This window comes from Eumetopias jubatus, unplaced genomic scaffold, assembly GCF_037043125.1.
Source record: "Eumetopias jubatus isolate StellerSeaLion01/CBP00866 unplaced genomic scaffold, mEumJub1_p1.0 scaffold_1, whole genome shotgun sequence".
NCBI lineage: Eukaryota > Metazoa > Chordata > Mammalia > Carnivora > Otariidae > Eumetopias > Eumetopias jubatus.
In genome coordinates, this window is record NW_028274807.1 from 80,727,607 (window position 1) to 80,747,088 (window position 19,482).

Genomic DNA, 19,482 nt, shown 5'->3' on the forward strand with positions numbered 1-19,482 from the left:
AATACTGTATGATTTCATTCATATGCGAAATTTAAGAAACAAAACAAATGAACAACAACAAAAAGAGACAAAAAGCCAAACTCTTAAATACAGAGAACTGATGGTTACCAGAGGGGAGGTGGGGGGAGGGTGGGGATGGTGAAAAAGTTAAAGTGGATTAAAGAGTACACTTATGATGAGCACTCAGTAATGTGCAGAATTGCTGAATCACTATATTGTACACCTGAAACTAACACAACACTGTATGTTAACTCTACTGGGGGAAAAAAAAGAACTAAAGCTAAGTTCTTCAGTGAGAGACCTCACCCACAACACTGTGAAGACAGGTTTGTGCATACACTAGGTGCTCATGACTATTTTCTGCCATCACAGAAGAAATTCTGAACTTGGCTCTGACACTAATTAGTTGGGCTGATATCCTTGATGTTAGTTAGTTGTCACCAACGTGGGATAGTGGGCTATAGGATTAGACTATCTAATAGGTCAGTTTTCTCATGTGTCAATTAGAGACAATAAAGGCTAATGCATACATTTGGCTAACGCGTGCATTAAACATGAAAGTAACTAGAATGGGGCACCTGGGTGGCTCAGTTGGTGAAGCGGCTGCCTTCGGCTCAGGTCATGATCCCGGGGTCCTGGGATCAAGCCCCGCGTCGGGCTCCCTGCTCAGCGGGAGCCTGCTGCCCCCCCTTCTCTCTCTGCTGCTCTGCCTACTTGTGCTGTCAAATAAATAAATAAAATCTTAAAAAAAAAAATTAACTAGAATAAAGCCAGAGGCCACTCCAGTTACCTCAGAAGAGCTTCATGAAGTAGGCTATGTAGGTATTTTTTCTGTTGTATAGACAAACGTAAGGTGCTATGGGTGTATAAGGTATTATGGACTTCCCATGGGCCATCTGAGCTGCTCTGGGTGCCAGGAGTGCATGTGTCTGAGGACCCCAGCAGGATCCTTGGTGGGACCATCCATAATGTTAGTGCCATACTGTGTCATTAAGTAGAGGTACACAGTAATTTTTGTTTGGCTTGTCTACCCATTTTGCTCCCTCACAAAAATAATTGTCCCCAGATGGGTTTGAAGTCTCTGATACCTGTATATTCACCTGTCCATGCTTGGCTACTCCTTGCCTAACCCGCTTTGAAAGGCAACAATCTGGGGAAGACCTGTGGTGGCAAAGCTAATAATCTCATTATGCCTAAAAAAATGGGACTTTTAAAAACTTTTAGGCAACTGTAAAATGTAATTTAAACTTTAAAAAATACCGTTCTTGGTCAAATGCATTAAAACCTCCCTATTATCTTGACGGGATTATTATTATTATTACAAAAGGTTGGTCATTGACTCAAATTCTCAAACACATTAAAAAATAACTGATGGATGTTGCTGCCTCCAGTGTTCTGCAGCATTAGAAACAGAAATAAAAAATGGTAGTCCTGGGAAATAAAATGGATGACAACTGGGCTGGGACCCCTACCTCCTTCCTTCCTGAGGGAACTGTCCTGTGCAAACTTAGGCTCCTGCATTGTGGTATATTATGGTCTTTCCTTTTTGTCAGGAAAGGAAGATCTAAAAAAAATCTGGTAAGATTTATTTTTATGGGAAATGGAGTTACAAAGAAAGCTTCTTAGTGGGGTGGCATTTTTTCTATTGCTAGTCAGAAATCCTCCTGTGTCTTATCAGTGACCTTATTAAAAAAAATAAAAACAGGGAAAGCATTCATTTCATATATGTAATTAAGGCTTACTACCCTTTGATTATCTAACTGTTGCCTACTTAAGAATAAAGTCGAACAATTATCTTGATGGATGCCACTGTGGGCTAGCAATTATGACAAAGAGCTCTTCTGAGAAGGCAGGGTCCTTAATGATTTTCTCTCAGGGCCATGACTGCTGAAACATTTTCAGTTCTAGTATTCCTGCCCATCTTAACTACACAGACCTCAAAATGATTACCTGATAACAACAGGAATACAGAATCAAATGGAAAAGCAAGCTTAACCCTGAAATTAGCAAAACCCAATACAAGTTAACAATGTAACGACAAATCAAAAGAAAAAGAGAACTGATGCCTTGTGGCTGTACTCTGGTTATCTGAGATGTCAATTCACTGTCCAAAAGACAGAAAAGCTTTTGAACCATTTCTCTCCGTAGAACATGGGTGTTGGGGGTGCCGCCTGGGTGGCTCAGTCGTTAAGCGTCTGCCTTTGGCTCAGGTCATGATCCCAGGCGGGCTCCCTGCTCAGCAGGAAGCCTGCTTCTCCCTCTGCCACTCCCCCTTGCTTGTGTTCCCTCTCTCGCTATGTCTCTCTCTGTCATATAAATAAATAAAATCTTTAAAAAAAAACCAACCAAGCAAACAAACAAACAAAAAAAAACATGGCTGTTGGAAGGTAGAGGGCGGGAAGTGAAGTGATAATATGGAAAGTGAATGAAAGTTGTAATTAAGCTATTGTTTACTGTACTTTAAAAAACTCCCCCCAAACTACAGAGACTTCCAAATCTTGCCATTAGAAAGTAATGGTACTGAATTAGACCAGCTCTCCCATAATAACATAAAACCAGCTAAAATATATATAACTGTTGTTTTCTAACTTTGGACAAAAGGCAGAATGGGACTGTAATCCTTGGCAGAAGGGAAACATTCAGAGCCCCATGATTTCCCTGGAATTCTATCTGGAGACACTTTCTGGATGAAAGTCCAAGTAGAGCATGGCAGTGCTGCTGAACTGAGGAATCAGAGATAGGCATTTGGGGCTGGGCAGTGGGTAAATCTGAAGAGGAGGAAGCTTAGCTGGAAATCTATACAGGAGTCCCCTTAAGTTTGTGGCCTAATACTCAGCTGCACATATGTGGGCAAGACTCCAGAAGTCTGGCAGAGAACAGAGCTGTGAGTTAAATGGAGTTTCTAGAGGTTGCAAAGTGCTGGAAGACATGGGAATACTAATGAGCTAGAGTGCAAAGACCTTGATAAACACCCTGGGTATCCAATGAGATTATCAGAAAGCTACGTATTAGGAGCAGGGTATCCTAGACCTGCCCGAACAGAGCTTAAAAATAAGCCTCAAAAATATGTAACTGACTTAACAGTAACCGGCCAAACAAAACTCAGAAGTCTCTAAAGGTAGTCAATAAAATCCAGATGCTCAACAACACAGTGTCCATAATGCCTACCACACAATCAAAAGTCTCCAGATAAGTGGAGTAGGAAAACAGGATTTATAACCAGGAAAGCAACTGATAAAAACAGACTAAGAGACGGCAGAGAGATACTGGGTTAGCAGACAAGGAATTTAAAATATCTATTTTATAAATATGTTTAAAGATTTAAAGGATGGACCTAATAAATAAATACACGAGGGAACCCCAGTAGAAAAACGGAAACTATAAAAAGAACTAGATGATGAGAGGTTAGTAAATGAGCCTATAGCACTGCAAGGTTCCTACAGTTTGTGTTAGGTAGTAAAATATTAACTCTGATTAGACTGTGATAAGGTAAAGATGTATTCTGTAATCCCTACAGCTACCACTAAAACAAAACAAAACAAAACAGAGAGATTTAGCTATAAAAGCAACAGAAGAATCAAAATCAGTATTAAAAAAATGGTCAAATAACCCCAAAGAAGAGAGGGAAGAAGTAAGAGAGGAGAATACAGGTAAGGCAGGTTGCTGGGTCCCGCGATGCCTGCCCAGGACCACCAGGCCTGGGAGTGAAGGGCGCGGGCATTTACTCACCGCACACAGGCCTGTGTACGCTCTCATCGGCGAGTTGCACGGCAACCACTGTGGTCCTTACCAAGTATTTCTGACTTGGCCGTGTAAACTGTAAGGAGTCAATATCCTGGGTACACATAAAACTTTCTTCCTGGAAACCAGAGTGAATGTGAGCAACAAAAACTGAGGCAATGCACACGTGGGTTTCACTGGGCCGTTACAGTAATGATTTACATACTTTCCAGTTTCACTAAACTATCCTGTTTTAGGAAGTGGAGATTTCAAGGTGGTTTTATTCAAGATTCCTCCTCCCCAAATGCTTTAAGCTATTGCTGAATTCGAATCAGATATATTTTCATTTTTCTCTGACACCCTCAGTAATTCACTTTTGTCCTTTTCTGTGTGTGTCTTGAAAGCTGCCTCAAAGCAGCTGAGGAACCAGGGGAGATGTAACACATTTAAGAAAAACAACAAATGACAAGTTAGAAAGTTAGGCCAGACACCAAGAAACAATAACAGAAGGTACTGTATGCCAAGTGCCAAATGAAGAATGGGCAAGAATTGCTCACAAGAATTCAGAGTAAGAGGTGATCGGCTCAAAAGACATTCATTCATTCATTCATTCATCATTCATTCATTCATTTAAAAGACTTATTTATTTATTTGACAGAGAGAGAGAGACAGCGAGAGAGGGAACACAAGCAGGGGGAGTGGGAGAGGGAGAAGCAGGCTTCCCGCTGAGCAGGGAGCCCGATGCGGGGCTTGATCCCAGGACCCTGGGATCATGACCTGAGCAGAAAGCAGACGCTTAATGACTTAAAGGGCCACCCAGGTGCCCCTCAAAGACATTTAAATTCACGGTTACGAACAGCAAGCAGCCTCCCTGAGACTTCCTAGTCTACTCACTCTTGCCACTCTGCCATGTGTTTATTTCCTATCTTCTTCACCCCTCTCTTCAAACCTCCAACATTTCTCACCCCCTCCATATTGTCCACAGACTCCACGGACTTCTAGCTCCTCAGTGACCTAGAACACAAGGATGAAGGGAACCTCCAAGAGTGCTCACCACCACACCTACAAGATGCATGCCCATGTGCAGGGGCCTCATTATTCCTGGGGGCATTCTCCTGCTTCAAGACCTCTGCATTCGCTGTTCCTTCTGCCTAGAATGCTCGTTCCCCTCATGTTCCCATGGACTGCACCTTCACTTTTTTAGACAGAAAATATTACTCACTGCACACAGGCCTGTGTATGCTCTCATCAGCGAGTTGCACGGCAACCACTGTGGTCCTTACCAAGTATTTCTGACTTGGAACAATGGAAGTCAACCTTCCATTATCACTCTGTAGAAAACAGCAATCTCCCTTTTTATCTCCCTCATAATGCTTTTCTTCCATAGCCTTATCAAAATCTGAAATACTGGGGGCACCTGGGTGGCTCAGTTGGTTAAGTGTCTGGCTCCTGATTTCAGCTCAGGTCATGATCTCAGGGTCATGAGACAGAGCTCCATGTCAGGCTCCGAGCTCAGCAGGGAGTCTGCCGGAGATTCTTTCCCTCTCCCTCTGCCCCTCCCCTGACCTGCATGCTCACTCTCTTTAAAATAAATAAGGGCGCCTGGGTGGCTCAGTTGGTTAAGCGACTGCCTTCGGCTCAGGTCATGATCCTGGAGTCTCAGGATCGAGTCCCACATTGGGCTCCCTGCTCAGCGGGGAGTCTGCTTCTCCCTCTGACCCTCCCCCATCTCATGCTCTCTATCTCATTCTCTCTCTCAAATAAATAAATAAAATCTTAAAAAAGAAAACTCAACCTACTGAGCCAAAAACATAAAAAAAAAAATCTTAAAACAAAAAACAAAAAACTGAGTTACCATATCTTCATTTGTCTAATATCTAACCCTGCCACCAGAATGGGGGTTCTGTGAAGGCAGAGACTGGTTTTGTTCCCTACAAAGCCCTGCACTTAGACCCATGCCTGCCACATAGTAAGAGCCCAATACATATTTTTTGAATGAATTAAAGCAGAATTTGAACTGGAGGCTACAAACAAGGCATCACAAAAGCAGATATATGAACATGGGATTGGCTATGTTTAGGAAATGAGAAATTTCCATCGACTAACGAAGGAAGGAAAGAAGATGAAGATGAAGTGCGGGCTGGTGATGCATGCAAAGCCCACACTGTCAATCTAAACCAATTCAGACTTCACTTTGTTAGTGACAGGGCTCCACTTAAGTTTTCCAAGCATAAGAAGAGGTGGAGCATGAACTGGAGCCCCAGAAGACAGAGACCATGGAGTTGGTGAAGACTTTTGGAACAGTGGAGGTACACACTGACTGGGGAATGACAACACTGTTGAGGTAAACACGAAGCACAGAGGGCTTCTCGGAGCTAAGTGAAATGCAGAGAGGACACTGGAATTAGAGAATTTCTTCTTTCCAATGATTGCAGAGATATTTCTGTATAATTTTATTTTCTCTTCTATTGCTGTGAAGTTGCTAGAGACAGATATGGACTGCCCCAATCAGTACCATAAAAAGGTAGTCTTAACTGACTTAGTCAATAAATGAAAAAGTTACGTGACTTAACCATGTAGAGAGGAGTCTCTCTTTTTTTTTTTTTATTTGACACAGAGAGACACAGTGAGAGAGGGAACACAAGCAGGGGGAGTGGGAGAGGGAAAAGCAGGCTCTCCGCTGAGCAGGGAGCCCGATGCGGGGCTCGATCCCAGGACCCCGGGATCATGACCTGAGCCGAAGGCAGACGCTTAACGACTGAGCCACCCCAGGCGCCCCGAGGAGTCTCTCCTTTTAAGAATATGCTGTATCTGGAGTAATATCTACCACTAGTAGATATTTCACACAAAACAGGGAGCTATGGGGCGCCTGGGTGGCTCAGTCGTTAAGCGTCTGCCTTCGGCTCAGGTCATGATCCCGGGGTCCTGGGATCGAGCCCCGCATCGGGCTCCCTGCTCAGCGGAGAGCCTGCTTCTCCCTCTCCCACTCCCCCTGCTTGTGTTCCCTCTCTCGCTGTCAAATAAATAAAATCTTTAAAAACAAAACAAAACAGGGAGCTATAACTTATTTATGGCACAAGAGAAGAACCAAATGTAAATCACAACTAGAATGCCCCTAGGATATGTACAGAAAACAACAAAACACAAGAGACCCACGGCAGTGGCTTTTGTCTGAGAGAACAGACTGCACTCAGCACCAGTTTGCATTTCATCTTCATCTTTTCCTTTCCTTCTACTTTACCAAAGACTTCTCACTGTTTCTTGAACAGACTCAACCCCATGTTCTGATACTACGAAAGGAGCGTGAGCTTTCAGGGATGGCACGTGAACTGATTTGGGAAAGTAGTCCAGACAGAAAGCTCTACTCTGCAGTAACAGGAGATCAGCCTCTCGAGAACACATACATTAGAGCAGCTCAAACCTTGCAAAGCTCTGCTGTTTGGATTCTATGACCTTTACAAATAGGTGATCATTCAGCAGAGTGCAATTAAGAACGGCCTACTGAGTTGTTTTAATGAAAAATAATGGGCTGTTAGCTGCTCTGTCATACCTACTGAAGAGAAAAAAAGACCCCTGCCACATATTGTAGGAAATGCCTAAGAGCTTTGTCAGGAAACTCTGTTGGAAGGGAAAGGCCCATTTCTAACCTGAGCAATACTCTGAACTTCAGCAGGGTCCAAAACTCCAAGGAGATGGTAGCCATGGGGACATTACTTCTTTTGGTAAGGGAGTTCACCTGCATATACTGAGAGGGCACCACGATGGAATACAGAGCAACCACTGGCTCTGACATGGCCCCACACACAGCCCCACTGTGAGAGACTCCTATGATCTAACTCCACTCTGAAAACTACGTCAACTGTTCATGAAGGGGTGTCCTATTTGAAGCAGAAAAATCACACCCATTAACTCTCAATTAACAGAACCTGGTGACTAATAAGTAATGCTATCTAGGTCTCTGTGGGGCTCTACCCCTGGCTCTGCTTTATACAAATATTTTATTAGTTAGCTGGATAAAGATAAAAGAGGCCAATGCATGGAATGAAAAAACTTGATTCCCAAAGAGGTAATCTGAAACAATACAAGTCTTGCACTTGGCTCTAGAAACCAACAGCAGTTACACAGGATGGGGTCAGTGGTGTGTGGGAACAGAATCAGGAGCTTGCTATCAACATGTTCATTGAGTCAACCGTGCAGAATGGCTGCTAAAAATCTAATGTGCCTTTGGTTTCATTTAGAGAACCTAGAATGAGGAAAGGGATGATCTTGTTCTGCTCTAAGCTGACCTGCCCTAAAGTAGCACGGTGGGAACAGAAGAGGTAGGGTATGAGGGGGAGAAGTGAGTGAGGAACAGAACTGTGAATGTTCTGCCTGCACAGGAGAAGACTAGGCCTGGGGACTCAGGACTTCACCTACAGAAAGCACTGGGAAGGCTGCTATATAAAAAAGGAATGAGGTATCTTTCTAATGGCTTCCAGAGGAAGGGCCAGGATCAACAGGTATCTGTCAGCCAGAATAAGGACTAACTCTCGAAGATGGAACGTCTTGCCTCAGGAGAGGGTTTTCACTAAGAGGTAGGACACTGCTTGTTAGAAATGGATGAGGAGAGAGATGGACGCCTACTAGCATGACAGCATGAGATGCTCTGATGACCTTTTCACCACTGAAGCTATATATATCTCTACAGACAGATATAGAGACACACACACACACACACCCCTAAAACCAACCCTTTATAGACCTCGGAAATTGTCCTAAGGGCAAATAGCAAATGAAGAAATAACTTTTTTTTTTTTTTAAGATTTTATTTATTTATTTGACAGAGAGAGACAGCGAGAGAGAGAGCACAAGCAGGGGAAGTGGGAGAGGGAGAAGCAGGCTCCCCTCTGAGCAGAGAGCCCGATGTGGGGCTCGATCCCAGGACCCTGGGATCATGACCTGAGCCGAAGGCAGACACTTAACGACTGAGCCACCCAGGCGCCCAAGAAATAACTCTTTTAAAAAATCAATGTAGAATCAGTAAGAAAGGCGAGTATGTGGTTTCTGAACCAAGACTGCTCCCTCCTCCCACCCAGCCTAGTGAGGGAGACTCCACCCCAGACTGCTACCGCCAAGAACACCAAGCTCCTTCTCTCCCAAGCTCCTTCTCTCCCAAGCTCCTTCTCTCCCAAGCTCCTAGTTGGAGGGCTTTCTTTTCAGTAGAAGCAGGACTTCAGCATTTCTCCTCTTGCCTCCAGCTACCTGCTGCTGAGGCTAAGTCCTAGGCAAGCACAGTCAAGAAGTGGTGGGGGCTCCCTTCTTCCACCCTGACGCCACCCATGGAATACAGGCTTCATCCTGGGTACTGTCCACTACAAAAAACTGGCTCTCTGATCACCCCTGCTCCAGTTTGTGAGGCAGTGGTTCCATCACAGGAAAGGCCAAGAGGACCTCAGGCTGTGCCCTCTTCCAACAAGCATTCAAGTCCTAAGTGGGCACGTCATTCAGAGAGAAGCTTGCCGTTATACAGAGCTCTGGTTCAGAGATTATTCCTTGGGGGAGAAGCAGGCAGTACAACAGGTCCTAATCTCTTCTCAAAGGAACTGACTTCATTTGCAACTGAGTGTGGAGAAGTTTGAACCTAAGAGTAGTCTTAGGAACAGTGAAGACTGTGGTGAAAGGCAACTGGGAGGAGAGTCATGCATTTAATGTAGACACAACCTGCACCAGGCCACTACTCTGTAGAAGAGAACGGAGGAAATGATAGCTGGCGGTGGGGGGTGCCCCCAATAAGGAGGTCAAAACAAATATTGAAAACAGACCTCAGAAACTATCCTTTCAAAGGAGTCACAATTTCACCGAATCGGTATGTAGAGCAATTTATGCACCCAGGGCATTGCTGAAAACAACAGAGCAATCAGTAGAGTTTAACAGCTGGTTTGGCCAAGGAAAAAGAGAGAGGCTTTACCAATACCACTGCCATCTAGCTGTCTGTGGGCAAACCCAAGGCTGTATCTCCCAAAGAGCAATATCAGAGGCTTAACACTTGGGGATGGGTAGGGGGATAGACTTCATTAAAATAACCCGGCCAGTCACTAAAAATAATAATAACAGCTTAGGCTGCAGCAGCCTGGAGTAGAGTAGAGTGGAGCAAATAAGAATAACTCCAGGAGTGGGGGATCAATGCACAGAGTTGCTACGTTACCTAAGATATCTAGTTTCTAACCAAAAAGTACAAGGCATATAAAGAAATAGGAAAGTGTGATCACATACTGGGGAAGAAAAGCAGATAACACAACCTGCCTTAGAGAGTAACCAGATGTTAGATGTAACAGAAAGACACTAAAATCAGTCATGATAAATATACTTACAGAACCAAAAAAACGCCCAAAACAAACAACAATTAAAAAAAAACACACACAAACACACACACAGGAAATGGATGAAATGTAGGAAAGTGTGATTTTTAAAAGTAAAGGAAGGTATGATGGCAATGTTGCACCCCCAATACAGAATATCAATAAAGAGGTGCACGTGGGTGGCTCACTAGGTTGGGCGTCTGTCTTCAGCTCGGGTTGTGATCCCAGGGTCATGGGATTGAGCCCCATGCCTGCTGGCTCCCTGCTCAGCGGGGAGCCTGCTTCTCCCTTTCCCTTTGCCCTTCCCCCCGCTGCTTGTGTGCACAGGTGCATGCTCTCTCTCGCTCTTCAAATAAATAAAATCTTAAAAAAAAGGAATATCAATAAAGAGAAATTACAAAAAAGTATAGTAAGGAAATTCTAGAGTTTAAAGTATAATAACTAAAATAAATTCAGGAGAGAGGCTCAACAGATCTGAACTGGCAGAAGAAATAATGAACTGGAAGATAAATCAATAGAGTATGCAAGCTGAAGATTAGGGGGGAAAAAGAGTGAAGAAAACTGAACAGAGAAACACAGGACACCATCAGTACCACAACAAATATATAATGGGAGTAAGAAAATGAGAGGAGAGAGAATGGAGAAAACAAAATATTTGAGGAAATTGTGGCTGAAGAGTCACAAATTTATTGAAAAGCAGTAACCTAGGGCACCTGGGTGGCTCAGTTGGTTAAACGTCTGCCTTTGGCTCAGGTCATGATCCTGCACTCCCGGGATTGAGCCCCGCATCGGGCTCCTGGCTCAGCGGAGAGTCTGCTTCTTCCTCTGCTCCTCCCTCGCCCTCCCCACCCCTGCTCGTGTTCTCTCTCTCAAATGGATAAATACAATCTTTAATAAAAAAAAGAAAAGAAAAGAAAAGCAGTAACCTACCCATCCAGGAAGATCAACAAACTCCAAGCAGGACAAAGGCCAAGAGATCCACAAATATCTCACGGTAAAAATGCTACAAGTTAAAGACTTGGAGAAAATCTTGAAAAGCAGCAAGAGAAAAACGACCACTTATAAGGGAACCCCAGTAAGATTAGTAACTAAATTCTAGGCAGAAACAAGATAGGGCAGAAGACAACAGGATAGTATATTCAAAGTGTTCCAAGAAAAAAACCTGTCAATCAGTAATCTTATATCCAACAAAGCTATCTTTCAAAAATGAAGATGAAAGAAACACTTTCCAAGTAAACAAAAATGGAGAGAAGTTGTTGCTAACAGACCCACCTTATAAAAAAAATACTAATATAAGTTCATTAGTCACTGTTCACAGTCATTAGTGGAAAGCAATTCAAATCCACATAAGAGAAACCAAAAAAAGAATGGTAAAAAGAACTGGAAGGCAACTATATAATAATATGTATATAATGTAATGTTGGCCTATAACATGCAGAAATGCAATATATTTAAATGGGTAGGGACAAAGCTTTACTGGGGCTAAGAACGTGGCTAAGACAGTAAAGCAATAATTATCACAATGTATTGTTGGGTTTGTAACATTAACAGATATACCATGTAGAAGAGTTATCACAAAATGTGGGAAAAAATAATAGAGCTAAATAGGAGTAACACTTCTATGTACAACTTGAATTAAGCTAGTTTAAATCAGAAGCTGAATCAGAAAAGTTAAGATGTATAGGGTAAACCCTAGAGCACCACCAAAACAAAAAACAAAAACCAGAAAAAAAAAACCCTCAAAGACATTTAAAGACCTCACCCAAGAAGATATACAGATGGTAAAATAAGCTTATGAAAAAATACTCAACATCGAATGTCATTCAAGACATCACTACTGGAATGGCTAAAATCCAAAAATAGACAACACCAAATGCTGACAAGGATGTAGGACAATAGGGACTCACATTCACTGTGTGGGAATGCAAAAATAGTACAGCCACTCTGGAAGATAGTTTGGCAGCTTCTCAGAAAACTGAACGTTCTTACCATACAATCCAGCAGTTGCTCCTTGGTATTTACCCAAATGAGCCGAAAACATGTCCACACAAAAACCCGCACATGGATGTTTATAGTAGCTTTATTGACAACTACTGAAACCTGGAAGCAACCAAGATGTCCTTTAGTAGGTGAATGGATGAACAACAAACTGGTATATCCAGACAATGGCATATTATTCAAAGTTAAAAAGAAATGAGCTATCAAGCCACAAGAAGACATGGAGGAACCTTAAATGGGTATCACTGAGTAAGAGAAACCAATCTGCAAAGGCTACATACTGTCTGATTACACGACATTCTGGAAAAGGCAAAACTATGGAGACAGTAAAAAGATTAGCAGACGCCAGAAGTTTGGGAGGTGGGAGGGAAGGATGAATAAATGAAGCATGGGATTTTTGGGGTAGTGTAACTATTCTGCATGATATTGTAATGGTGCCGACATTTCATTATACATTTGTCAGAACCCACAGAATGTACAACACAAGATGTGACCTCTATTGTAAACTATGGAATTACATTAATAATAATGTATCTACGTTAGCTTATCAGTTGTAATAAATGTACCACAGGAATGCAAGATGTTAATAACAGGGGAAAATGGAGGGGGAAATGTATGGGAACTGTACCTTCTGATCACTTTTTCTATAATCCTAAAACTGCTTAAAAAAAATAGTCCATTAATGGGGCGCCTGGGTGGCTTAATCGGTTTAGCATCCGACTCTTGATTTCAGCTCAGGTCATGGTCTCAGGGCCATGAGATCAAGCCCTGCATCAGGCTTTGTGCTGAGCATGGAGCCTGCTTAAGATTCTCTCTCCCTCTCCCTTTGCCCCTTGCTTGCGCTCCCTCTCAAAAAAAAAAAAAAGTTCATTAATTTAAAATATCAATAAAGAAATCCAAATGCTACATTAGAAAATATTCAATTAATACAAAAGAAATTGGCGAGGAGTAGATTTGTACATTGGGTAAGAACTCTGAGATACTTCGAAACGCTCAGCTAGTCCCACTCTTTAGGCCAGAGGATACACCCAATCATCAGCAAGAGTGAATACCACAAGCAAGTGGTCACCACTGTCCTCCTCTGTAACTGTTTCCAGCTAACACTCTCTTCCTCTATAGGAGGACTAGTAAGCAGGTTTCAGAAAGGCCCTGGCCATGAGGAGTAAGGAAAGAACATGGCAGTGCAGTCAGACCCATGACTATGTTATACTTCACCCGAGCCCTGAGTTCCTGAAGAATAGCTGTAGTTAAGGAAATCCCCATACCCTATTGTGGGAAACAGCTTACTGCAAAGACCACCCTTCCCCATAAGTCTGAGACAAAATCCACCACGCCACCAGGTTCATCTATGACAAAGCTAGACACCGGCCCATCAAATTTCCACTCTTGGCCTCTTAAAAGATGAGCAGAACTGTTTGTCCTGATTCAATGGAACAAAATGCTTGTTAACTGATGACCAAACTTTAGTTAAGCTTCTCTCCTTCCCCCAAGCCCTTGATCCACCCTCAACCTGAGCCAGCTTACAATCCTTAATGATCCCTTCCGAGAACCAGCTGACCACATGAAAGACATCTCTAATCAACTATCTATCACCTACTCCCCCACATCTGGTTCTTTCTACCCGTTTACTGGCCCCAGCAAAAAAATTCCTTTCTGCTTTTTTTTTTTTTTTTTAAGTAACCTCTACGCCCAGTGTGGGGTAGGGCTCAAACTCACAACCTCAAGATCAAGACTCACATGCTCTACTTAACTGAGCCAGCCAGGTGCCCCTGCCTGATTTTTTGACACCCTTGTGGATCTTAAGGTTGGAACATTCTCCTCATAGCAAAAGCCCCCTCCTCTTTCTGCAATTATTCTTTTGAATGAAGTCTCTCCTTCCCTAAGTCCAAATTTGTTTTTGTTTTTGTTTTTGTTTTAATAGACTCTACTCGTTCAGGCTAGATGTTAGGGTCTAATTGAAATCATCCAGTACACATCAATGGACATGTCATTTGGGTTTAATACAACTGCAGACTCATAAAATCCTAACATAGCAAGGGATCTAAAAATTGACCAGCCCACCTCTCCCCCACTGCAGGAAAAGCTCTGCAACAGCTCTGAGTGGCAGTAAACATCCTGCAAGGATCAAACACCTCCGGTAACAGATAATGTGCAATCTCACAAGGCAACCTGTCCCACTATCAGAAAATTCTCCTACCTAAGCCGGCATCTCCATCCACCAGCAGCTACCCACCAGCACCAGTTCTGTCCTCTGAACTGCAAAGAATGCCTATGTTTCCTTCCAGATCTTTCAGCTGTCTGAAGGTAACTGCACCCCAGCTACTTCATGTCAGCATAAAAAGGCACCTGGCCGGTGGGGATCTTCCACCCTGTCTCTGCAAAAACAAAGACTACATCCTGCCCTTGGTTTTCTTCTTCTTCTTCTTTTTTTTTCGTTTAAATGAGTAGAGGCATGGAAGTCACATTTGGATCTAAGTCCTACTAAGAAAATAGGGAAGGAGGCAGCATACCTCCATCAAGGGCTATCCCTTTTTGTTCACGAGGGGCCAGTCAGCCGAGACACTGCAGCCAGCTTTTCCTGTTGTTATGGAAACTGTGGCTCTGTGAGGCTTTTCCCCTTAAAAATACCGCCCCCGAGTTCCCTCCTCTCCCTGCCAACGATTCAATAAAAATCCTGAGTGAGTGCAGTCATCTACATTCCTGACATGAGTGGCAAGACTGCGAACGGACTCTAAAAATTTTACCTCACTAGAACACTTGGACAAAACAAAAAACTGCTCCAAATTCTTGTCATACACTTGAATACTTAAGGAACTACTCATCAGTCTCTGGGAGGTTTGGCTATTAAATCCACCAGTTCAGTCACTATTCACTTGGAAATGTGTTGACAGCAAGAACTATATTTCACTGACCTTGGTCCTTCCCAGGCCTGGCATCTTGAAGCACGTGGAATATTCACTGACTCTACCCCAGACTTATGAGAAAGCTTTTCCACTCTACCTCTCCCAGTACCTTGTCCCTGGCTGAAGAAGTCACTCTGGAAGACCATCAACCGTGGACTCTTCCAGTGGGTTTTACCAGCGTGAGGATATTCTTTAGCCAGAGTTCCGGACTCCTCAGGCTTCTGCAAACACACCAGCAGAGAAAGCTCATCTAAAACAGGGGATGGCTCGGGGAGTATAACTATGCTTTTGTGATTGAGATGTAAGACAAAATTACTTTCTCTGGTTACCATGCATGTAATAATCCCAACCTTGCAAATTCCTGGTTGGTGTTTCTTTAGTAGTTGAGAAAAGATGCATCAAAGCTGAGTGGTTTTTGATGCTGCCTTCAACTAACTCTCTAAAATCATTTGTCACCTCAAACATTATCAACACCTCCAATTTTAATCTGTTCTAGTGAGTCAATTGCAAGGGACTTTTACAGTAATTTTTATCTTAGGAAAACGCTTCCTGATTTTTAAATTTCCGGTCATCCATGATCAAACACTGAACAAGCCCTAGAGAAGCATGTGTATCTTCTAACTTTACTGAAGTTATCAGAGCCACTTAAGAAGAAATTTTATATACATAAGATAAATATTACAAATTTTGTATGCCACATATATATAATATACAAGTATTTCTAATCCAGAGCTTTCTAAAAGACTATCTAAAATGCAAAATGCTTGTGTTTTGAAGAGTTGTGTACACATGCTCATAAAATTTGCTAGATTCTGACAGGTGGCAGCAGAGTGGAAGAGCGACTGCTACAGGAGACACCTATCCCAGGAAGTTAAGCAGAACCCTACAGAAAATGGCTTCTGTTCTCCTCAGCACTTCCGCGCAGCTCTTGCCAGAGCCAATACTAACAACACAGTCACCAAGCACTTTCTTTGGTTATTGGTCAACAGAGAATCTCAGGCTCAAATCAAGAACATTACTGCTCCTTTGTGTTTCCTACACATCACTTTGGCAGTCAGTTGTTCAACAGACACTGCTGGGGCCTCCATCTGTCAATGCAACTTTGACAATGTAGCTCCAGGATGATACCTAGAATACATTTGTAGATGTTCATATATATGCAGGAACAAACACACAAACATACACACAAAAATACGTATACAACCAGGGAAGTACCAGTTAGGTGCTGAGTTTCACACTGGTCTCACTTAGAATACTGCTGACGTAGCCCAAACAGCAAGGGACTGACCACGCTGGAATTATAAGCCTGAGACAGCAATGAGGTTTCATTTGTTCTTTCTCTCTTTACTCAGGCCCAGAAACTACTTTCTCCCCCGTCACTTCCCGTAAACAGCTATGAATCCTGCGGAATCTCTTTGACATATCTCTCCTTCACTCGACAACTACCGACTACTTGGTTCTACACTTAGGGATATGATAGCAAACAAGTCTGACTCGGTGGCTGTGCCTTCCTGAGGCAGGCAGTCTCTGATGGGGCAGACACAGAAGTAATGAGGCAAGGTCAGCAAAGCCCGGTAAACATGTCGGTAGGTGGGGACTCGTTCCGGGTGCTATAAGGGAGAACTCCTAACGGGAAGGACAGCTGGCTCACACTTAAGGTGTCAGAAGGACACCTTTTGGGGGGAGAAAAAATAAGACTTGAATCTACCTCATCTCATTCCATTAATACAGCACAGCCTCAGGACCTTTTTCTTGCCTGGACACTGTCTATTCTTCTGATCGATCTTTCTGCCTTTAATCTCACCTTTGACAGAAACCCTTATCCTCAAGATAAAAAGCAAACTTCACAAAATAGTGCTCTTTTGTGATATGGATTCCCATTCATTTCACCAAGCCTCTGCATGCTCCCATATTTAAGACACACAGAACCATCTCCATTTCTGAGATGTCCTATGCTCACCCATGTCTACCTGGAATACCTTTTCCCTTGTGCTTCAACGCTAGATCAAGCTTTATCTTCTTTGAGAAGCCTTCCCTGACCACTCAGTCTGGGAGAGGCACCTGTTTCAATACGTATTTTAAAGTTATTCTAGACATCATAACAGTGTGATATTAAGTATGTACTATTTAGTTTAAGCTTCAACTTAGGGACAGTCAGTGGTCCTAACCAAGAATCCATATTTCAGAGACTGCGAGCAAATACGAATTCCCAAAAGCAGCTACTCAAAGTCCTTTGGCTGTTCATTATCGACCAACACCTAAGATTTTGCTCATTTGCTCAAAAAACCCAGAAATTTTTTTATTGGTGAAATTGATGTCTGTTAATCAGAATGGTAAATATGAGAGATGGGCTCTCATTGCTAAAATAAAATGTATCCAAGATGTATCTGGATTAAATATTTTAGAGATAGCCCCAATTCTGGCATGGACAGCGAATAAGTTTGTACCTGATCACTTAGGAATGCCACCTGGGGCCACCGTGTCCAGTCATTGGCTTTGGAAGTTTGTTTGTCTGATGCTGATTACAGGAGTAAGAGAATCCTACTTATGTAACACTGCTATACCCCTGACAGTGGTCAGACACCTGAAATGACAGACAGCTAGGCCATTACCAAGTTTAACAAATAGGTTACATGAAGCTATTTCTAAATGAGTATTTAAACATCTTTAAGTATGGCAGGATTTGCTTTCGTTATAATGTAGTAACAAAGCTTTTCTCAAACTTCTTCGTTGGGCTTTTTACCATGGGAACACATGAGTTGTATTAAATCTGCTTAGTCATTCCACACAGCCTCTCCTCTCTGCTCCTGTGTACCCTGTGCACCTTCCACGGCATGTGTCAAACTGTACGGTCATTGTCAGTTTACATGGCTACCTTCCCCAATAAGTGCTGAGGTCCTTGAGAACAAAGACTATGTTTTTCATCTCTGTAGTCCCTTGCTTAGCTCAGGATCTACATACAGAAATACCGGCTGAATGGACAACAATACAACGTAGCAATAATAAAGTGACAGGACATCTAACTAGGATTGGGGGATTTGTGTTTTAACACCAGTTTCAGTAATACCTGAGTCCCTACTATGTGCCAATAATTTACCAAGGACTTACTGTGTGTCAAACACAGTGTTAGGCCCTTAAATAGTATCTCATTTAGTCTTCAGGATATTTCTGAGAGGTAGTGCCATCATTTACAGCAGAGGAAGCAGAAAGGCTGACTAAGAGAATTATCCTACTAGGGGCGCCTGGGTAGCTCAGTCAGTTAAGTGTCTGACTCTTGATTTTGGCTTGGGTCAAGACCTCAGGGTTGGGGCGCCTGGGGGGCTCAGTCGGTTAAGCATCTGCCTTCAGCTCAGGTCATGATCCCAGGGTGCTGGGATGATCCAGCCCCACATCGGGCTCCTGGCTCAGTGGGGAGCCTGCTTCTCCCTCTCCCTCTGCCTCTCTCCCTGCTCATGCTCTCTCTCCCTCTGTATCTGTGTGTCTCAAATGAATAAAAAAAAAAAAAAAAAAAAAAAGACCTCAGGGTTGTGAGATCGAGCGCTGCATTGGGCTCCATGATGGGTGTGGAGCCTGCTTAAGATTCTCTTTCTCCTTCTTCCTCTGCAACCCCCATCTCTTTAAAAAAAAAAAAAAAAAGTTATTCAGATAAATAAGTGAAAGAGTCAATCTTTGAACCCATGTCTGGTTGAATCGAAAGCACATTTTTAACCTCTACTTTAGAAGTGTGTCCCATAGCTAACACTTGAAAGCTTAGGCAAAAAAACAGCCCTCTGGATTCCAATTTCCTCATTTGTTTACGTTGCGAGACCAGGTGACTCAAGCCCTCCCCCCGGCTAAGGTCACAGTGTGATGGCTCCAGGCAGCAGCAATCATCATCTCAGTCTGCTGCCCTTGTGGTCCCCACAAAAATGGAAGAGAGTTTCCTGGGCAGCAGGGAATAGGGCTTTTCGGATAACATATTTTGTTTTCATTCTTTTTTTTCTTTTAAAAACGTCTCAGGGGATTCTATAGGCAGAGAAAAGGGACCTAGTTTTGGCACACGGCTTTGAAGCTAGAACCTGCTGTTAGGTGACAGAGCCAGCAAGTTGTTATTTTTGTTCTACAATTCTTCACTGACATGGATGCTGGCTGAAATCATAAAAAAGGCAAGGAAAGAAAACCTACATCCAGGGACACTTATTGTCAGCAAAATAAAAGTGGTAAAAGAAAACAGTAAAAAATGTCAGCTTGTTTACCACATTTCAACTGCACTGTTGCAGCTGTATACAGAAGAGGAGTTTAGGCCTGGTTCTCTTGACACCATCTGAGAATCACTCAATTGAAAAGACTCACACCCTTTCTGTGCTACAAAGTTTCCAGTCAGGGATTGGAGTGGCATAAGTAAGGGTTCCATCCCACAAGGATTTATGGAGCACTTGCTTATGCAGTATGAAGTGCTAATATCTCAGGCCAGTTTTCTCTGGCACAGCTATCTGGAGGGAAAGCATATTAGTAGGGAAAGAATACCTTAGACTATCCTCCTT

The 19,482-nt window shown here is 42.9% G+C and overlaps 1 protein-coding gene across 9 annotated transcripts in view; it reads right to left on the minus strand.

Annotated features, from left to right (window-relative positions):
* VPS8 (VPS8 subunit of CORVET complex) overlaps positions 1–19,482 on the minus strand; it is a 267,080-nt gene that overhangs the window by 26,296 nt on the left and 221,302 nt on the right. Inside the window, exon 46 of one of the 9 annotated variants that reach the window (XM_028100886.2) lies at positions 3,730–3,859. The exons of 7 other annotated variants lie outside the window; for them this stretch is intronic. In XM_028100886.2, coding sequence (XP_027956687.1) covers positions 3,730–3,859 — 130 coding nt within the window. Of the gene's footprint in view, positions 1–3,729; positions 3,860–18,477; positions 18,575–19,482 lie in introns of those variants that run through there. One more of the 9 variants, XM_088025169.1, reaches the window with a different exon arrangement.